Source organism: Carcharhinus amblyrhynchos, chromosome 14 (assembly GCF_965287045.1).
Source record: "Carcharhinus amblyrhynchos chromosome 14, sCarAmb.v2.hapA, whole genome shotgun sequence".
NCBI classification, from domain to species: domain Eukaryota; kingdom Metazoa; phylum Chordata; class Chondrichthyes; order Carcharhiniformes; family Carcharhinidae; genus Carcharhinus; species Carcharhinus amblyrhynchos.
The window spans coordinates 76,371,146-76,385,402 of NC_137337.1; the positions used below are offsets into that span (position 1 = coordinate 76,371,146).

The 14,257-nt window shown below is 44.6% G+C and overlaps 1 protein-coding gene across 5 annotated transcripts in view; it reads right to left on the reverse strand.

Moving 5' to 3' along the window:
* ryr3 (ryanodine receptor 3) overlaps positions 1-14,257 on the reverse strand; it is a 322,306-nt gene that overhangs the window by 184,628 nt on the left and 123,421 nt on the right. For all 5 annotated transcript variants that reach the window (XM_080203146.1, XM_080203145.1, XM_080203144.1 and 2 more), the window contains 6 exons: positions 12,177-12,391; positions 10,055-10,124; positions 8,086-8,246; positions 6,769-6,934; positions 4,437-4,523; positions 2,100-2,326 (listed from right to left, as the gene is read on the reverse strand). In XM_080203146.1, the coding sequence (XP_080059272.1) occupies positions 2,100-2,326; positions 4,437-4,523; positions 6,769-6,934; positions 8,086-8,246; positions 10,055-10,124; positions 12,177-12,391 (926 nt within the window). The remainder of the gene's footprint in view (positions 1-2,099; positions 2,327-4,436; positions 4,524-6,768; positions 6,935-8,085; positions 8,247-10,054; positions 10,125-12,176; positions 12,392-14,257) is intronic.

Genomic DNA, 14,257 nt, shown 5'->3' on the forward strand with positions numbered 1-14,257 from the left:
GACCATTTAGGACGGAGGTGAGGAGACATTTCTTCACCCAAGGGGTGGTGAGCCTGTGGAATTTATTACCACAGGAAGTAGCTGATGCCAAAACATTGAATGTATTCAAGAGGCAGCTAGATATAGCACTTGGGGCAAAGATTATGGGGAGAAAGCAGGATTAGGCTATTGAGTTGGATGATCGTGATGAATGGCTAAGTGGGCTCGAGGGGCTGAATGGCCTTCTCTTGCTCCTATCTTTTATGTTTCTATGAAATTCAACTATCCCAGGTGGTTATCATGGGTTTGAGTCATTAGTTTCCTAAAACATCACAACATCTGGACAGGAATTATCAAGATCGATGCTACATTATAGAAATGGATGAAGCTGCAATGAGGAGGTTTGGTTATCTCTGTTGATAGCGGAGGGGCAGTGTGGGCTCCTCCCTACTCCAAATCACTTCAATGAAACCACAGGCTGTCAATCAGGGTTAGACTCTGTCGACACTGCAGTCAATGAGGGGTGTGAGGTACAGTCAGTCATGAGGGCCTGTACGAAAGGCTGCCCACTGAAAAATGCACTTTTCCGCCCAAATCCTGATTCTCTGGGCCATTGCGATTTGAGCTAGTGGGTGAACGCCCCCCGATATTTATATACACACACACACACACACACACACACACACACACACACACACACACACACACACACACACACACACACTCTAGAAACCCATGGCACTGTGTGTGTTTTTATATATGTTATATAAACCTCCCTGCCTGTGATATATATCTACGTTGGGAACCTGGGATACATACTGCCCCTTTAAGAGTGCAGGTTAAGTGACCCCTGAGGCAGGGCTGGCTCCTTCCAGGGTGGACCCTGGTGAAGCAGTCTCCATCCTGAACACAGGGCAGTGCGCAACTATAATAAAGTGTTCCCCAGCCTTCAAGTTAAGAAGCATACTTTGTGGGCACTTTACCCTGATCAGTATGTACATAATATGGCCCATCTCCACCTCCGCCCCCCCCACCCCTCTCTCACTCTGGGGGTGGGTCACAGTGATTTACAGCCCTCAGTATGGGGGTCAGCACGGGAAAAGGTTTGGGAAGCAGCAGGCGAGTGTGATTTGCCCGCTATGTTCAGGAATCAGCAGCAGACTGTGGCCAGATTTCACATTAACCACGCGAGCAAACAGAGTTTCCGCTGCTCCACTTTCTCCAGTAGGTGATGATGTGAGCAGATGGTAAAGCAGACAGCTCCATTAGCTGCTCACACTGTGGACTGTGAACAACGACAGGAGGCAAATGGGAAGTGGAGACCTTAGGAGGCTCCATTCAGCTGCTGCGTTTAATATCAGATCAGGTCACATCCCCTGCTCTTCATATTGCCTGCACTGTCTTTGCTGCAACTACCACTTTTGTTTGGACGCAGCTAAATCTGTTAAACAAAATGAACTTTTAACGACTCAATCTGTATGGAATGACACAGATTAACTGGTGGATTTCATGTGCCTTTGTCACTGATGCCCATGATGATGGCACAGATTTAGCGTCATTTGTCCAACACAGCACCTCTGTGCGGGATGGGCAGGGAGGGTATAAAAAGTTTATTTATTAGTGTCAGAGGTAGGCTTACATTAACACTGCAATGAAGTTACTGTGAAAATCCCCTAGTTGCCACACTCTGGCAACTGTTCAGGTACACTAAGGGGAAATTTAGTATGGCCAATGCAACTGACCAGCACGTCTTTTGGACTGTGGGAGGAAACTGGAGCACCCAAAGGAAACCCAAGCAGACACGGGGAGAACATGCAGACTTCGCACAGACAGTGACCCAAGCTGGGAACTGAACCTGTTTCCCTGGCACCATGAGGCAGCAGTGCTGACCACTGTGCCACCAGGTACACTGAGGGAGAATTTAGCATGGCCAATGCACCTAACCAGCACTGTGGGAGGAAACCAGAGCCCCTGGAGGAAACCCATGCAGACACGGGGAGAACGTACAGACTCCACACAGACAGTGACCCAAGTTGGGAATCGAACCCGGGTCCCTGGCGCCGTGAGGCAACGGCGCCACTGTGAGTGATGGTGCTTTCAGAGGTTCGTGGTAGACTGACCTATTCTCCTCGGGAATATGCAGGGCCATCATCTGCAATGGTTCAAGGCTCTGCACCACCCAGCCGTGGTGATCACTGATCCGCGCTGTCTCGACGTTGAGGAATTCGTTGGGCATTCGACTCCACTGGACCGGAGTGATCATCTGCACATCGAGGCGGGGGGGACACTGTGGAACAGGGTTCTTCTCTTCACTCTTGAAGATAGCCGCAGACAGGGGCATGGCATTCTGTACCAGAAAACCAACCATTAACACATAATCATCACGTAACAAACCACTCATCAACGTACATTGCTGTTTCTAATATAAGAGAAGGTGGGAATATTATTTACCACTGAGCTCAGAAACATTATTTTATAAACTTTTGCCATGTGATACACTAACATTTGAAGAAAGATTACCATTTTACTCTCTCCATATTTTAATGCATTAATAATCCTAAAATAAAGCTGCGCTAAACAGGTCAAAAGCCTCATTCGTGTAAAGGCTGTAATATTCCAGATGTTTCATTCCAGTGGTGCAGAATGTAACAACAGCATGTCAAGTTATAATTCTGCTTCCCAACACAGAACATTAAGCATTAGCAACAATTTAGCACCAGTAATGAGACTCTAATGTTAAGGAGAATGTTAATGATCTGACCAACAGTGTTTACCGCTGATAAGGTTTCGCTTTTTCGACTCAGCAAGGTTCCTCCGACAGCACCTTCCAAACTTGCGACCTCCACCACCGAGAAGGGCGCCACCACCTACACGCTTCCCCCCCAAGTCACGCACCACCCTGATCGGACGTACATCGCCGTTCCTTCGCTGTGGCTGGGGCAAAAGTCCTGGAACTCCCTCCCTAACAGCACTGTGGGTGTACCTGCAGCACGGGGGCTGCAGCGGCTCAAGAAGGCAGTTCACCACCACCTTCTTGAGGGCAATTAGGGATAGGCAATAAATGCTGGGCCTAGCCCAGTGACACTCACAATCTGTGAACAAAATTGGAAAAACAGAATACCAAACACTAGCCTGCCTGCAAACTCAGTGTGAGGGCGCTCCATGAAAGCAGCTTTCTAACACACTTTCCTCCTGATATTTTCGGCTGTGTTTTGGCCAGAAACAGACAACAGCACATAGAATCCCTACAGGGCAGAAGGAGGCCATTCAGCCCATTGAGTCTGCACCAACCACAATCCCACCCAGGTCCTATTACCGTAACACCAAATATTTACCCTCCTAAACCCCTGACACTAGGGTCAACTTAGCATGGTCAAATCAACCTAACCCACACATGTTTGGAGGAAACCGGAGCACCCCGGAGAAAACCCATGCAGGCACGGGGAGAATGTGCAGACCCCACACGGACAATGACCCGAGGCCAGAATTGAACTTGGGGTCCCTGGCGATGTGAGGCAGTGGTGCTAACCACTGTGCCACCGCGCTGCCCACAGCACCTTGTGTCACTCTCGGCAGTGGAAAGCACGACTGGAGAACATAGGCAGCACGCTGGAGTAAGAAGCCTTTCTACACAAACCACAGTGCCCAGAGGAGGAGGGAGCGAGTGATCTGCCACAAGTACAACAGGAATGTGCGGCCAGGTGAAGCCTATTAAAGTCTCCCCAGCTTTGGGACATCCAGCAAGACTCTGAAATTACACACCACCACCACGGTCAATGTGATATCCTCGTGGGAAAAGGAGCTAAAGGTGGTGGCTTTGTCGCCCACCCACTCGCGTCATACATCTGCTGACAACAGGTTATTACCCTGCTATTGCCCCCAAGGAGGGGGTTTCACTGCAGTTGTCCATGCAGCAGGTGGCCCTCAGCCTCAACAGCCTTTGAAGGGTAATGTCTTCAACCACTGCTGGTTAAGTGTCCCAGGACTTTTGAATATAGTAAAGTTTATTTATTAGTGTCACGAGTAGGCTTACATTAACACTACAATGAAGTTACAGTGAAAATCCCCTCGTCCGGAGCCTGTTCGGGGACACTGAGGGAGAATTTAGCATGGCCAATGAACCAAAATGTACATCTTTGGACTGGTGGAGAGAGGGCAGTGCAGATCTTGGGCCAGCTGATATGTCTGGCAGATTATCTTCCATCCTTTACTGCCCTGTCCATTAGATACAGCAACACTACAGAAGAAATCTAATCTCTTTACTTGTGCATTGACTAGTCAGGTGACACTGGTCTCTGCCACTTAGAACTCCATTGTTTGTAGAGCTGGAGTGAATGTCTGCATTGTTGGAGTCCCTTTCTCAGTCCCTCCTTCAGATTTTCCTGTCCTGCTGCATTCCAACACTAGAACCTCCCGGCCTATTGATATACGAAAACGATAGACTTGAAAACAAATACCTTTGATTTTCCAAGTTCGAACTGGATCATATTTGGACTTGTAGCCTGCATAAAGACGGCTGGGAATAACTTGGTGCTGGGTTCAATCTGTAAATTATAAAAGATTAGGTTCTTTCTGTACTATTCTCAATGGCTCTCAGAGTCAAACATACATATCTATTTGAGGAACAAGGTGAAGTTTTGTCTTAAAACATTAGGTGACTCGAGGTTGCAGGATGCAATAGGTGGAAAGACCTTTGATAGTCACCATTCTGTTCTGAATAAGGGAAATTCCAAAAGGGTTGTTGCAATTGTGTAAAGCATCGGTGAGATCACATCTGGAGTACTGTGTCCAGTTTTGGTCTGTTTATTTGAGGAAGGATGTGGTGGCATTGGAGGCAGTTCAGAGGAGGTTCACCAGATTGATTCCAGAGATAAAAGGGTTGATGTACAAAGAGCGGTTGGATAGTTTGGGCTTGTACTCGCTGCAGTTCAGAAGAATGAGGGGAGATCTAATCCAGGGATATAAAACGTTAAAGGGGATTGATAGTGTGGATGTTGAACAGATGTTCCCCCTTGTGGGCCAGTCTAGAACAAAATGTCATAAATATAGGGCAGGAATTTATGGCCTCGCTCGTCCTAAAACTGTAAAATCCCGCCCGAAGTCAACGGACATTCCCATGGTCTGAGATGAGGAGAAACTACTTCTCCCAGTGGGTTGTGAATCAGTGGAACTCACTGCCCCGAGTGCAGTGGGGCACAATCAATCAACAGATTCAAGAAATAGATATGTTTCTGATGGAAAACGGGATAGAGGGTGATGGGAAGCTGGCAGAAAAGCGGAGTTGAGACCAGGATATGATCAACCATGGTCACGTTAAATGGCGGAGCAGACTCGAAGAGCTGAATTGCTCACTCCCACTCCTAATTCCTATGTTCTAGTTTGACAATCCTATCTACAATTAAACAATTGAGGTCAGAATAACTGAGTGAAGAGTATTAATGTGTGGCAGTTGAGTTGGGTCTCCTTATTTGAGGAAAGATGTAGTGGCATTGGAGGCAGTTCAGAGGAGGTTCACTAGGTTGATTCCAGAGATGAGGGGTTTGTTGTATGAAGAGAGATTGAACAGTTTAAACCAATAGTCTTGGGAATTTAGAAGAATGAGGAGATCAGTATGAGGTGTACAAGATGATAAAAGGTCTGGATAAAGTAGACGTGGGGCGGATGCTTCCTCTTGTGGAACATTCTAGGATGAGAGGTCATAGTCTTAGGATAAGGGGCAGCAAATTTAAAACAGAGTTGAGGAGAAACTACTTCTCCCAAAGGGTTGTGAATCCGTGGAATTCATTACCCCAAAGTGTGGTGGATGCCGGGAGAGTGAATAAATTTAAGGAGGAGTTAGACAGATTTTTAATTGGTAATGGGGTGAAGGGTTATGAGGAGAAGGCAGGGAAGTGGGGATGAGAAGCATATCAGCCATGATCGAATGAGCAGACTCGATGGGCCAAATAGCCTAATTCTGCTCCTATATCTTATGAACTTATGAGTTATCTCTCCAGCATTAGGGTTTAAGATGTTATTATGGCAGGTCAGGAGGAGATAAAACGCATCAGAAATCTGACTCACAGCTAACAGCTAGCTGGAAAGTGACTTGAAAGACTGTTTTACACCTAGCGTTGTGCAACCAGAGAAGGGTTAATTAACAACTTTGCAGCAAAGGAGCCTCTGGGGAAGACTGATCATAATATCATATTGAGCTTGAGAATTATGTAGTTAAGTCTGAAAGTAGTCTTGAATTCGAAAAATCAAACTACAAAGGTATGAGGGAGGGAATTAGTTAACACAGATTGGGAAACTAGATTAAATGATGCAGCAGTAGATAAATAATGGCAAACATTCAAAGAAATAATTCGTAGTCTACAACAAATACACAATCCCTTAGAGAATTAAAAAAAAAGCAGAGCAGAAGTCCAACGAATGTTAACAACAAAATTCAAAGATTTTTTTGATTCAAGGAAGACCCTTAAAATGTTGGCAAATTTTAAACCTTATTATCATATTAAAAAAACCAATCTGTCTCTCAGGAACCTGACTACCTCGTAGTCTTTTTTTCACAGTGAGAAGTGGGCATGTTGGAAGAGGGCTTGTGTTGAGAATATGATAGCAAAACCAAAAAGCACACATCAACAGATAAATTATTGAATAAGTTTAAGTATTTTGAATAATCCTTAGGCATGACCTGTTTCACTGTAGTCGCCCCTATTGCAGAAAATAGAGACGGACTTTAACAAGGTCTATCGTACAGCAGAGAGAATTTCTGAAACTCAGTGTCGAAGAAGGCTGCCACTTCACCTGGTAATGAGTGCTGAGGTCTTTTCCGTTTGCTGTGAATGTTAACTGGCCTGTGGCGAGATCAGTGAAACATCCAACCTCAATGTCAGCACCACTGCGACTGGCTCCCTTTGAACTGTCGATGAGATCTCCGCCCCACACCATGTAACAGTTACAGCGCTTCACACTGTAAAGGATAACAGATTTGAAACAGTGTTGGAAGTGGTTTTCTATTTATGGAGGTAAGCAAGCACTATTTCGCTGGAGTTCAGAAGAATAAGACAGGATCTCATATAAACCTATAAAACTCTTAACAGGGCCAGACAAGGTAGATGGAGGGAGGATGTTCCTGACGGTGGGGGTGTCCAGAACCAGGGGGTCATAGGCTGATGATATAGGGTAGACCATTTGTGTCAGAGAGAAGGAGAAATTTCTTCATTCAAAGGGCGGCACAACAGCACAGTGGTTAGCACTGCTGCTTCACAGCTCCAGGGACCCGGGTTCGATTCCCGGCTTGGGTCACTGTCTGCGTGGAGTTTGCACATTCTCCTCATGTCTGTGTGGGTTTCCTCCGGGTGCTCCGGTTTCCTCCCACAGTCCAAAGCTGAGCTGCTTAGGTTGATTGGCCATGCTAAAAATTGTCCTTTGTGTCCTGGGATGCTTAGTTTAGAGGGATTAGTGGGAATAATTAGTGGGTTAATATATAGGGACATGGGGGTAGGGGTGGGGCCTGGGTGGGATTGTGGTCGGTGCTGACTCGATGGGCTGAATGGCCTCTTTCTGTACTGTAGGGTTTCTATGGTGAAAGAATGGGCAGCCTGTAGAATTTGCAGTTGAGACCAAAACATTGACTGTTTTTCAAGAGGTATTTAGATATAGCACTTGAGGTAAAGGGGATCAAAGGATTTTGGGGGGGGGGGCGGTGGGGAAGCAGTATCAGGCTATTGAGTTGGATGATCAGCCATGATCATGATGAATGGCAGAGCAGGCTCGAAGGGTCGAATGGCCTCCTCCTATATTTGCGTTGAGCTGGGAGAAGCTAAATGCTAATTGCTGGGTAGCTATCGTGTTGCTGGAATCCAATTCAAGAATAATTCCAGTTAAGCGAACATTTTCGATCATTACTTCTTAAAAGGCAAGAAGATAAATCTGATATTTCAGGTTCTTGAAGAGTTACATTTTCTATAGAGTGGATTCTGCCATTCAGCACATGCAGCAAATAAAGCTATAACTCACTTTGCGTTTATGCAGACACTTTTGCATCGTACACATTTAGCGCACGTGAAAGATGCATTAATAATAATGCAATACAGGGAGCTCACCAATCATAGCGCCTACCTTTCATGAACTCTGCCTTTCTCATCACCCAGAGTGACAGTGACCGTTCGGTTCTTGTTCACATCAAATGTTTTGCCGTAGTAATGGTAATCAGGAGTTACCCAACCAATCCAGACAAGAGATGGATCTTGGCCTGCGAATATTCTGACTGCGTAGTAATACTGCATCAAAAACGAGACAGAGGGAGCACGTTACAGCAAACACAATAAATAGTCATTGTAAGAAATACCTGTGAGTGATATTTTTAACCAACTTGCTGATATTTGAGTAACTGAAAACTGCACACTATTTTAGTTTTAACCTTATGGGCAGCATGGTGGCACAGTGGTTAGCACTGCTGCCTCACAGTGCCAGGGAGCTGGGTTCAATTCCATCCTCGGGTGACTGTCTGTATGGTGTTTGCATGTTCTTCGCAAGTCTGCGTGGGTTTTCTCCGGGTGCTCCGGTTTCCTCCCACACTCCAAAGACGTGCAGGCTAGCTGGATTGGCCATGCTAAAAAGCCGCTTAGCATCCCAAGATGTGTAGGTTAGATGGGTTGGCTATGCTAAATTGCCCCTTACTGTCCCAAGATTTACAGGTTAGGTGGATTGACCATGCCAAGTTGCCCGTTAGTGTCTCAAGATGTGCAAACTAGATGGGTTGGCTATGCTAAACTGCCTCTTAGTGTCCCAAGATGTGCCGATTAGGTGGATTGGCCATGCTAAATTGTCCTGTAGTGTCCAAAGATATGCAGGTTCGATGGATTGGCCATGCTAAATTGCCCCCTTTGTATCCAAAGCTGTGTAGGTTAGGTGGATTGACCATGCTAAATTGCCCCTTTGTGCCAACGATGTGTAGGTTAGGGCACTTAGTGGGGTAAATACATGGGGTTACATGGATAGGGCCTGGGTGTCTTGCTCTGCCGGAGAGTGACTGCAGACTCAATGGGCTGATTGGCCTCCCTCTGCCCTGTAGAGATTCTATGATTCTTTCAGAGTTCTGCATTCTTTAGCAGCTAACAGATTATGCTCAATGGCAATTATTTTACTTGTAATACATTTAAGTTGGTATGCGTACATCCCACATTTTTGGATTTCCAGCTGTTAGCATTCACGTTTTAAAACGGCTAAGTCCAAATATTAGCAAAGTCACCATGGTCCCAGGTGAGCATGGGCTGCTTTCTCCTCTGAGGGGGGGAGCTGACTGGGAGTGATTGAACCTGGGAGTCACCACATCACAGACGAGGGGCAAGGTTGAAAAGACAAATCATGAATAACCTCAGCTAATACAGACGGCGGACATCATTCTGCATCACAAAACCAGCTATCCAGCCAACTGAGCTAAACTGACTGAGGCTGTAACTCACTGCTCAATGACTTGGATGAAGGAATTGCATATCCATGTTTACAGTAAATATGGGTGCACAGTAAGTTGTGTTGACAGCAGCAGGGAGTGAAGGGACATTGAGAGATTAAGTATCATACAATCCCTACTGTGTAGAAGGAGGCCATTTGGCTCATCGAGCCTGCACTGATAACAATCCCACCCAGGCCCTATCCCTGTAGCCACATACTTACTACGTTACGAACCTTCAAGGCAGGACTGGCAGAATACATTCAACGAACACAGTGACATCTGAATATAAACGGGGATTGGACCTCGAGTCTGTTCCTTATATTCCAAGTCTATAGCTGGAATTTTATCAGCTCGCCTGCCCCAGAATCGGGGTGGGCAATGCTCGCAAATGGTTTCGGGTGGGACCTAACGAGCCTCAGGCAGGCGAGGTGGTAAAATTCCAGCATTTGTCCCCTTTTTTGGAATTCACCCTGAACTGTAATAGTACACTTTCTGGAAATGAATAAATGGACTTCCTTTGTATTTTTACAGCTGTGTTACATCAACACTCAATAAATGCTGAGCGATGATTTTCAGGTTCCTAGTATAATAGCTTTAGACAGAAACAGCAAACTTTTATTGTTTGCACTTTACCATTGATGATTTTTTCACCATCTCTCCATCCTCTCTCGCTCCAGGAAGGTCACGAATTGGCTTTCCTCCCCTAAGAGGAAAACAGCAAGTTCCATCAATAGATTTCATGATTTGAATTTAAATTTAAGCCAGAGATTTTTCAAAGAAATGCAATTGAGAAGTTTAATTTAATTTTAATTAAGAGCAAGGGGGGAGGGTACAAGGATCACATTGCAATCAAATTACTAACAAAACATTAGAAAGCTCACAAGAATAGATATTGAACACATGAAGTTTAAATGCAAAAAATGTTAAGAGTTTAATGCAAAAATGCAGAATATTGCAGCTGTTTGGTTTAAAATAAATTCACACTGATTCCACTACTCAATCATATGCTTGATTTTAAATTATTAATGAACAATTATTCATTAGATGAAGCTCATTCTGGGGACTGAATATTCACACAGTTAGTTTAGTTGCATTAAATAGGTGGCATGGTGGCACAGTGGTTAGCACTGCTGCTTCACAGCGCCAGGGGCTCGGGTTTGATTCTGACCTCGGGTGACTGTGTGTGTGGAGTTTGTATGTTTTCTCCGTGTCTGCGTGGGTTTCCTCTGAATGCATTGGTTTCCTCCCACAGTCCAAGGACTTTAGGTATATTAGCCCTGGTAAATTGTCCCATAGCGTCCCAAGATGTGTAGGTTAGGGTGATTAGTGGGTTAAATATTTGGGGCTACGGTGTAGGGCCTGGGCAGGGTGCTCTGTTGAAGGGTCAGTGCAAACTCGAAGTGATGAATGGCCTTTTTCTGCACTGTTGGGATTATATGATTCCCTGTCTTAGAGTGCCAACTTTAAGCTGGCAATCCTGTGCAGTAATGAGGGAAATCTGTACTGTTGAAGGATCTGGGGTGGTGAGATTCAACATTGGCATGGATCGACATGGGTAACAGCAACTCTCTGGAGAGTGTCTGAGATCCCCACCGTCTTCACAACAACCCACTGAAACAAAATTGTATAGGGCATTGGTGAGGCCACACCTGGAGTACTGTGTGCAGTTTTGGTGTCTTTATCTGAGGAAGGATGTCCTTGCTATAGAGAGAGTAAAGCGAAGGTTTACTAGGCTGATTCCTGGGATGGCAGGTCTGTCATATGAGGAGACAATAAATTGGTTAGGATTACATTTATTGAAGCTTAGGAGTGAGTGGGGATCTCAAAGAAACTTAGATAGGATAGATTCAGAAAGAATGTTCCCATTGGTGGGGATGTCCAGAACTTGGGGGGGGGGGGTTCATAGTTTGAGGATAAGGGGGTAAACCTTTTAGAACTGAAGTGAGGAAAAATTTCTTCACTCAGAGGGTGGTGAATGTGTAGAAAGTAGGTGAGGCCAAAACGTTGGACAGAATTCTCCAGCCACGCTTGTCTAAAAGCTGGAAATTCCTGCCCAACCGTCAATGGTGTCTCACATTCTCCGCAACCTGCCTGCTAAAATTCCACTGGAGAATTCTCACTGTTGTCTGATTTCAAGAAGAAATTAGATATATAGCTCTTGGGGCTAAAGCGATTAAGGGATATGGACAGGAAGGGGTTCGGGGGGGGGATCAGGATATTGAATTCGATGATCAGCCATGATCAAAATGAACGGCAGAGCAGGCTCGAAGGGTCAAATGGCCTACTCCTGCTTCTAGTTTTATGTAAATTGGTGGATTATGTTCCACCAACCATAAATTCCACCAGATTTTCTTTCCCACGGATTTACGTTAAGGTGTTATCTGTCAGCTCACTCAAGGTACTGCATGAACAACAGCAGAGAGGCGCGTGCCAGTCATTAATCCCCCTCAACTAAATCCCCCCACAAAAAAATCAATCTGGTTGTTCATTCACCTGCTATGCGGCAATCTTGCTGTGTGCAAAACCAGCCGACATATTTGCTTTCACAAATTGGGAAGTAACTCATTAGTATTTTGGACGTGGTGTACATGCTGGCATTTTCCCTTACAAGACCAGCCCCCTATTAAAAATTTGGCATTAGCTGCTACCATCACAAATATTAATGTTACAGCTTACTTGGTCAGGTAATGAGACAATACAACTAGGTGCAAGAGTCTCTGCTTTAACGAAACACCCGACTCAACTTTAAACTCACCTTAATTTAGTCTTTCCTGATGGTGCATCCGCACTCTGAGGTCCATCATCATGAGGCATGTGGGGAATTCCTTCGCGTTTATACGCTGGATGGAACTCAACAGGCATACTCAAACGGTAGAATGTCATTTCAGTAATGCAGTTTTGCGTGCCAAAGGTTTTATGGGTGACTTTTAAACAGGGTGGGCTGTCCACAGTCCCATCAATCCTTGTTACCTGTGGATCAGATTGGAACTTTGGGTTACTTCCGTAAGCTTTCTCGTTCACAAAGTGCAATAAAAATGTTTACATCAACAACTGAAGTTGGTCTCATTGGGCTGTGGCAACCCAATTTGTGAAATATTCCACCTGGCCACGACAACACACTCGGAGGCCATAAGACCTGCCATTGGCAATGGACATGTACAGAGCGGGTTGGGAGTCACACTTTATAGAATGGAATTCCATAGAGTCCCTACAGTGCAGAAGGAGGACATTCAGCCCATTGAGTCTGCACCAACTCTTCAACAGAGCATGCCATCCAGGCCCTATCCCTGTATTTACCCTGGTTTTAAAATTATAAATCATCCCACCATAATGGGAAGGTTACTGCTGAAGGTTCCCATCAGGTTAATAAATTTATAAGCAAAGAATTGCATGTTTCTTTGCCCAAATTGATAATTTCTCACCCCTGCTGGTGGTGTGTTACAATTCACGCAAGGAGTTCAAGTTGCCTTGGAAACATGCATCTTGTACATGCACGGTTGCAGTCTGGAGCTACAGATCGTGATGGTTTGTGGTAATCGTGAGCTAGAAATACACTTCTGATATTGTCACAGGGATGGACCTTGATCAGGCCCATTGCTTTGCTGAATCAAATTCAATTACTATCATATGGGATTTGATTTGATTTAGTCTGAGGCCAACATTCTTTCTATCACGTGACTGACTGGGAATCTCTCCCACTTTTATCACCAGCCATTGGCATGTGTGTTTGACAGATTTGCAAGCAGTTTGACCACATTATGAACAGATCTTCCTTTGCCAGCAAATCCTGGAGCGGAACTGGAACCCAGAGCTTCTGGCTCAGAGGCAGAAACATTACCCATTGCACAAAGAGACTGTATAACCTACATTCATACCAATTACAATGAACCTCAACCTGTTGCAACACACTAGAACTCCAGACTAATATCATTAAAATCCAGAATATTCCATTTTTGCTGCCCTCTGGATTACCTATTATTACGCACATGAAAAAAAATCAGCACATTGTAAAGAATTTTCATTTCATCTCTTGTTCAAAACAATGCTTCATATCGGAGGAGACTACAACAGATAACATCCAACAGTAATATAATCAATGGTTCCAAAAATGTTACATTTCCCACAAGGTTTTTAATAGCTAAAATACCTGAAATTAAAAATGTGTGGTAATCATGACCAAGAACATATTACAAATAAATTCTGATATTGTCACAGGGATGGAGTTTGATCAGACCCATTGCTTTACTGAATCAATTTCAATTACTATCATGTGGGATTTGATTTGATTTACTCTGAGGTCACATACCAACTGATTCAAGAACATTTTCTTCCCTGTTGCCGTCAGACTTTTGAATGGACCTACCTCGCATTAAGCTGATCTTTCTCTACATCCTAGCTATGACTGTAACACTACATTCTGCACCCTCTCCTTTCCTTCTCAACGAATGGTGTGCATTGACTGTATAGCACACAAGAAACAATACTTTTCACTGTATACTAATACATGTGACAATAATAAATCAAATCAAATCAAAAAACATGTATCAGTATTCAGTGAAAAGTATTGTTTCTTGTGTGCTATATGGACAAAGCATACCGTTCATAGAGAAGGAAAAGGGAGGGTGCAGAATGTAGTGAAAAGAGTTAGAATCAAGTTTTAAAAGCATAAGAATAAAAGACAGAATTTCAGGGTATGCTAGGCACAGCTTGCAAGAAGTCACCACTCTCCAGCGCCATCCTGGAATGATGGATTCTGGACATTTTAGTTTATCATAGAAATCCTACAGTACAGAAAGAGGCCATTCAGCCCATCAAGCCTGCACTGACCACAACCCC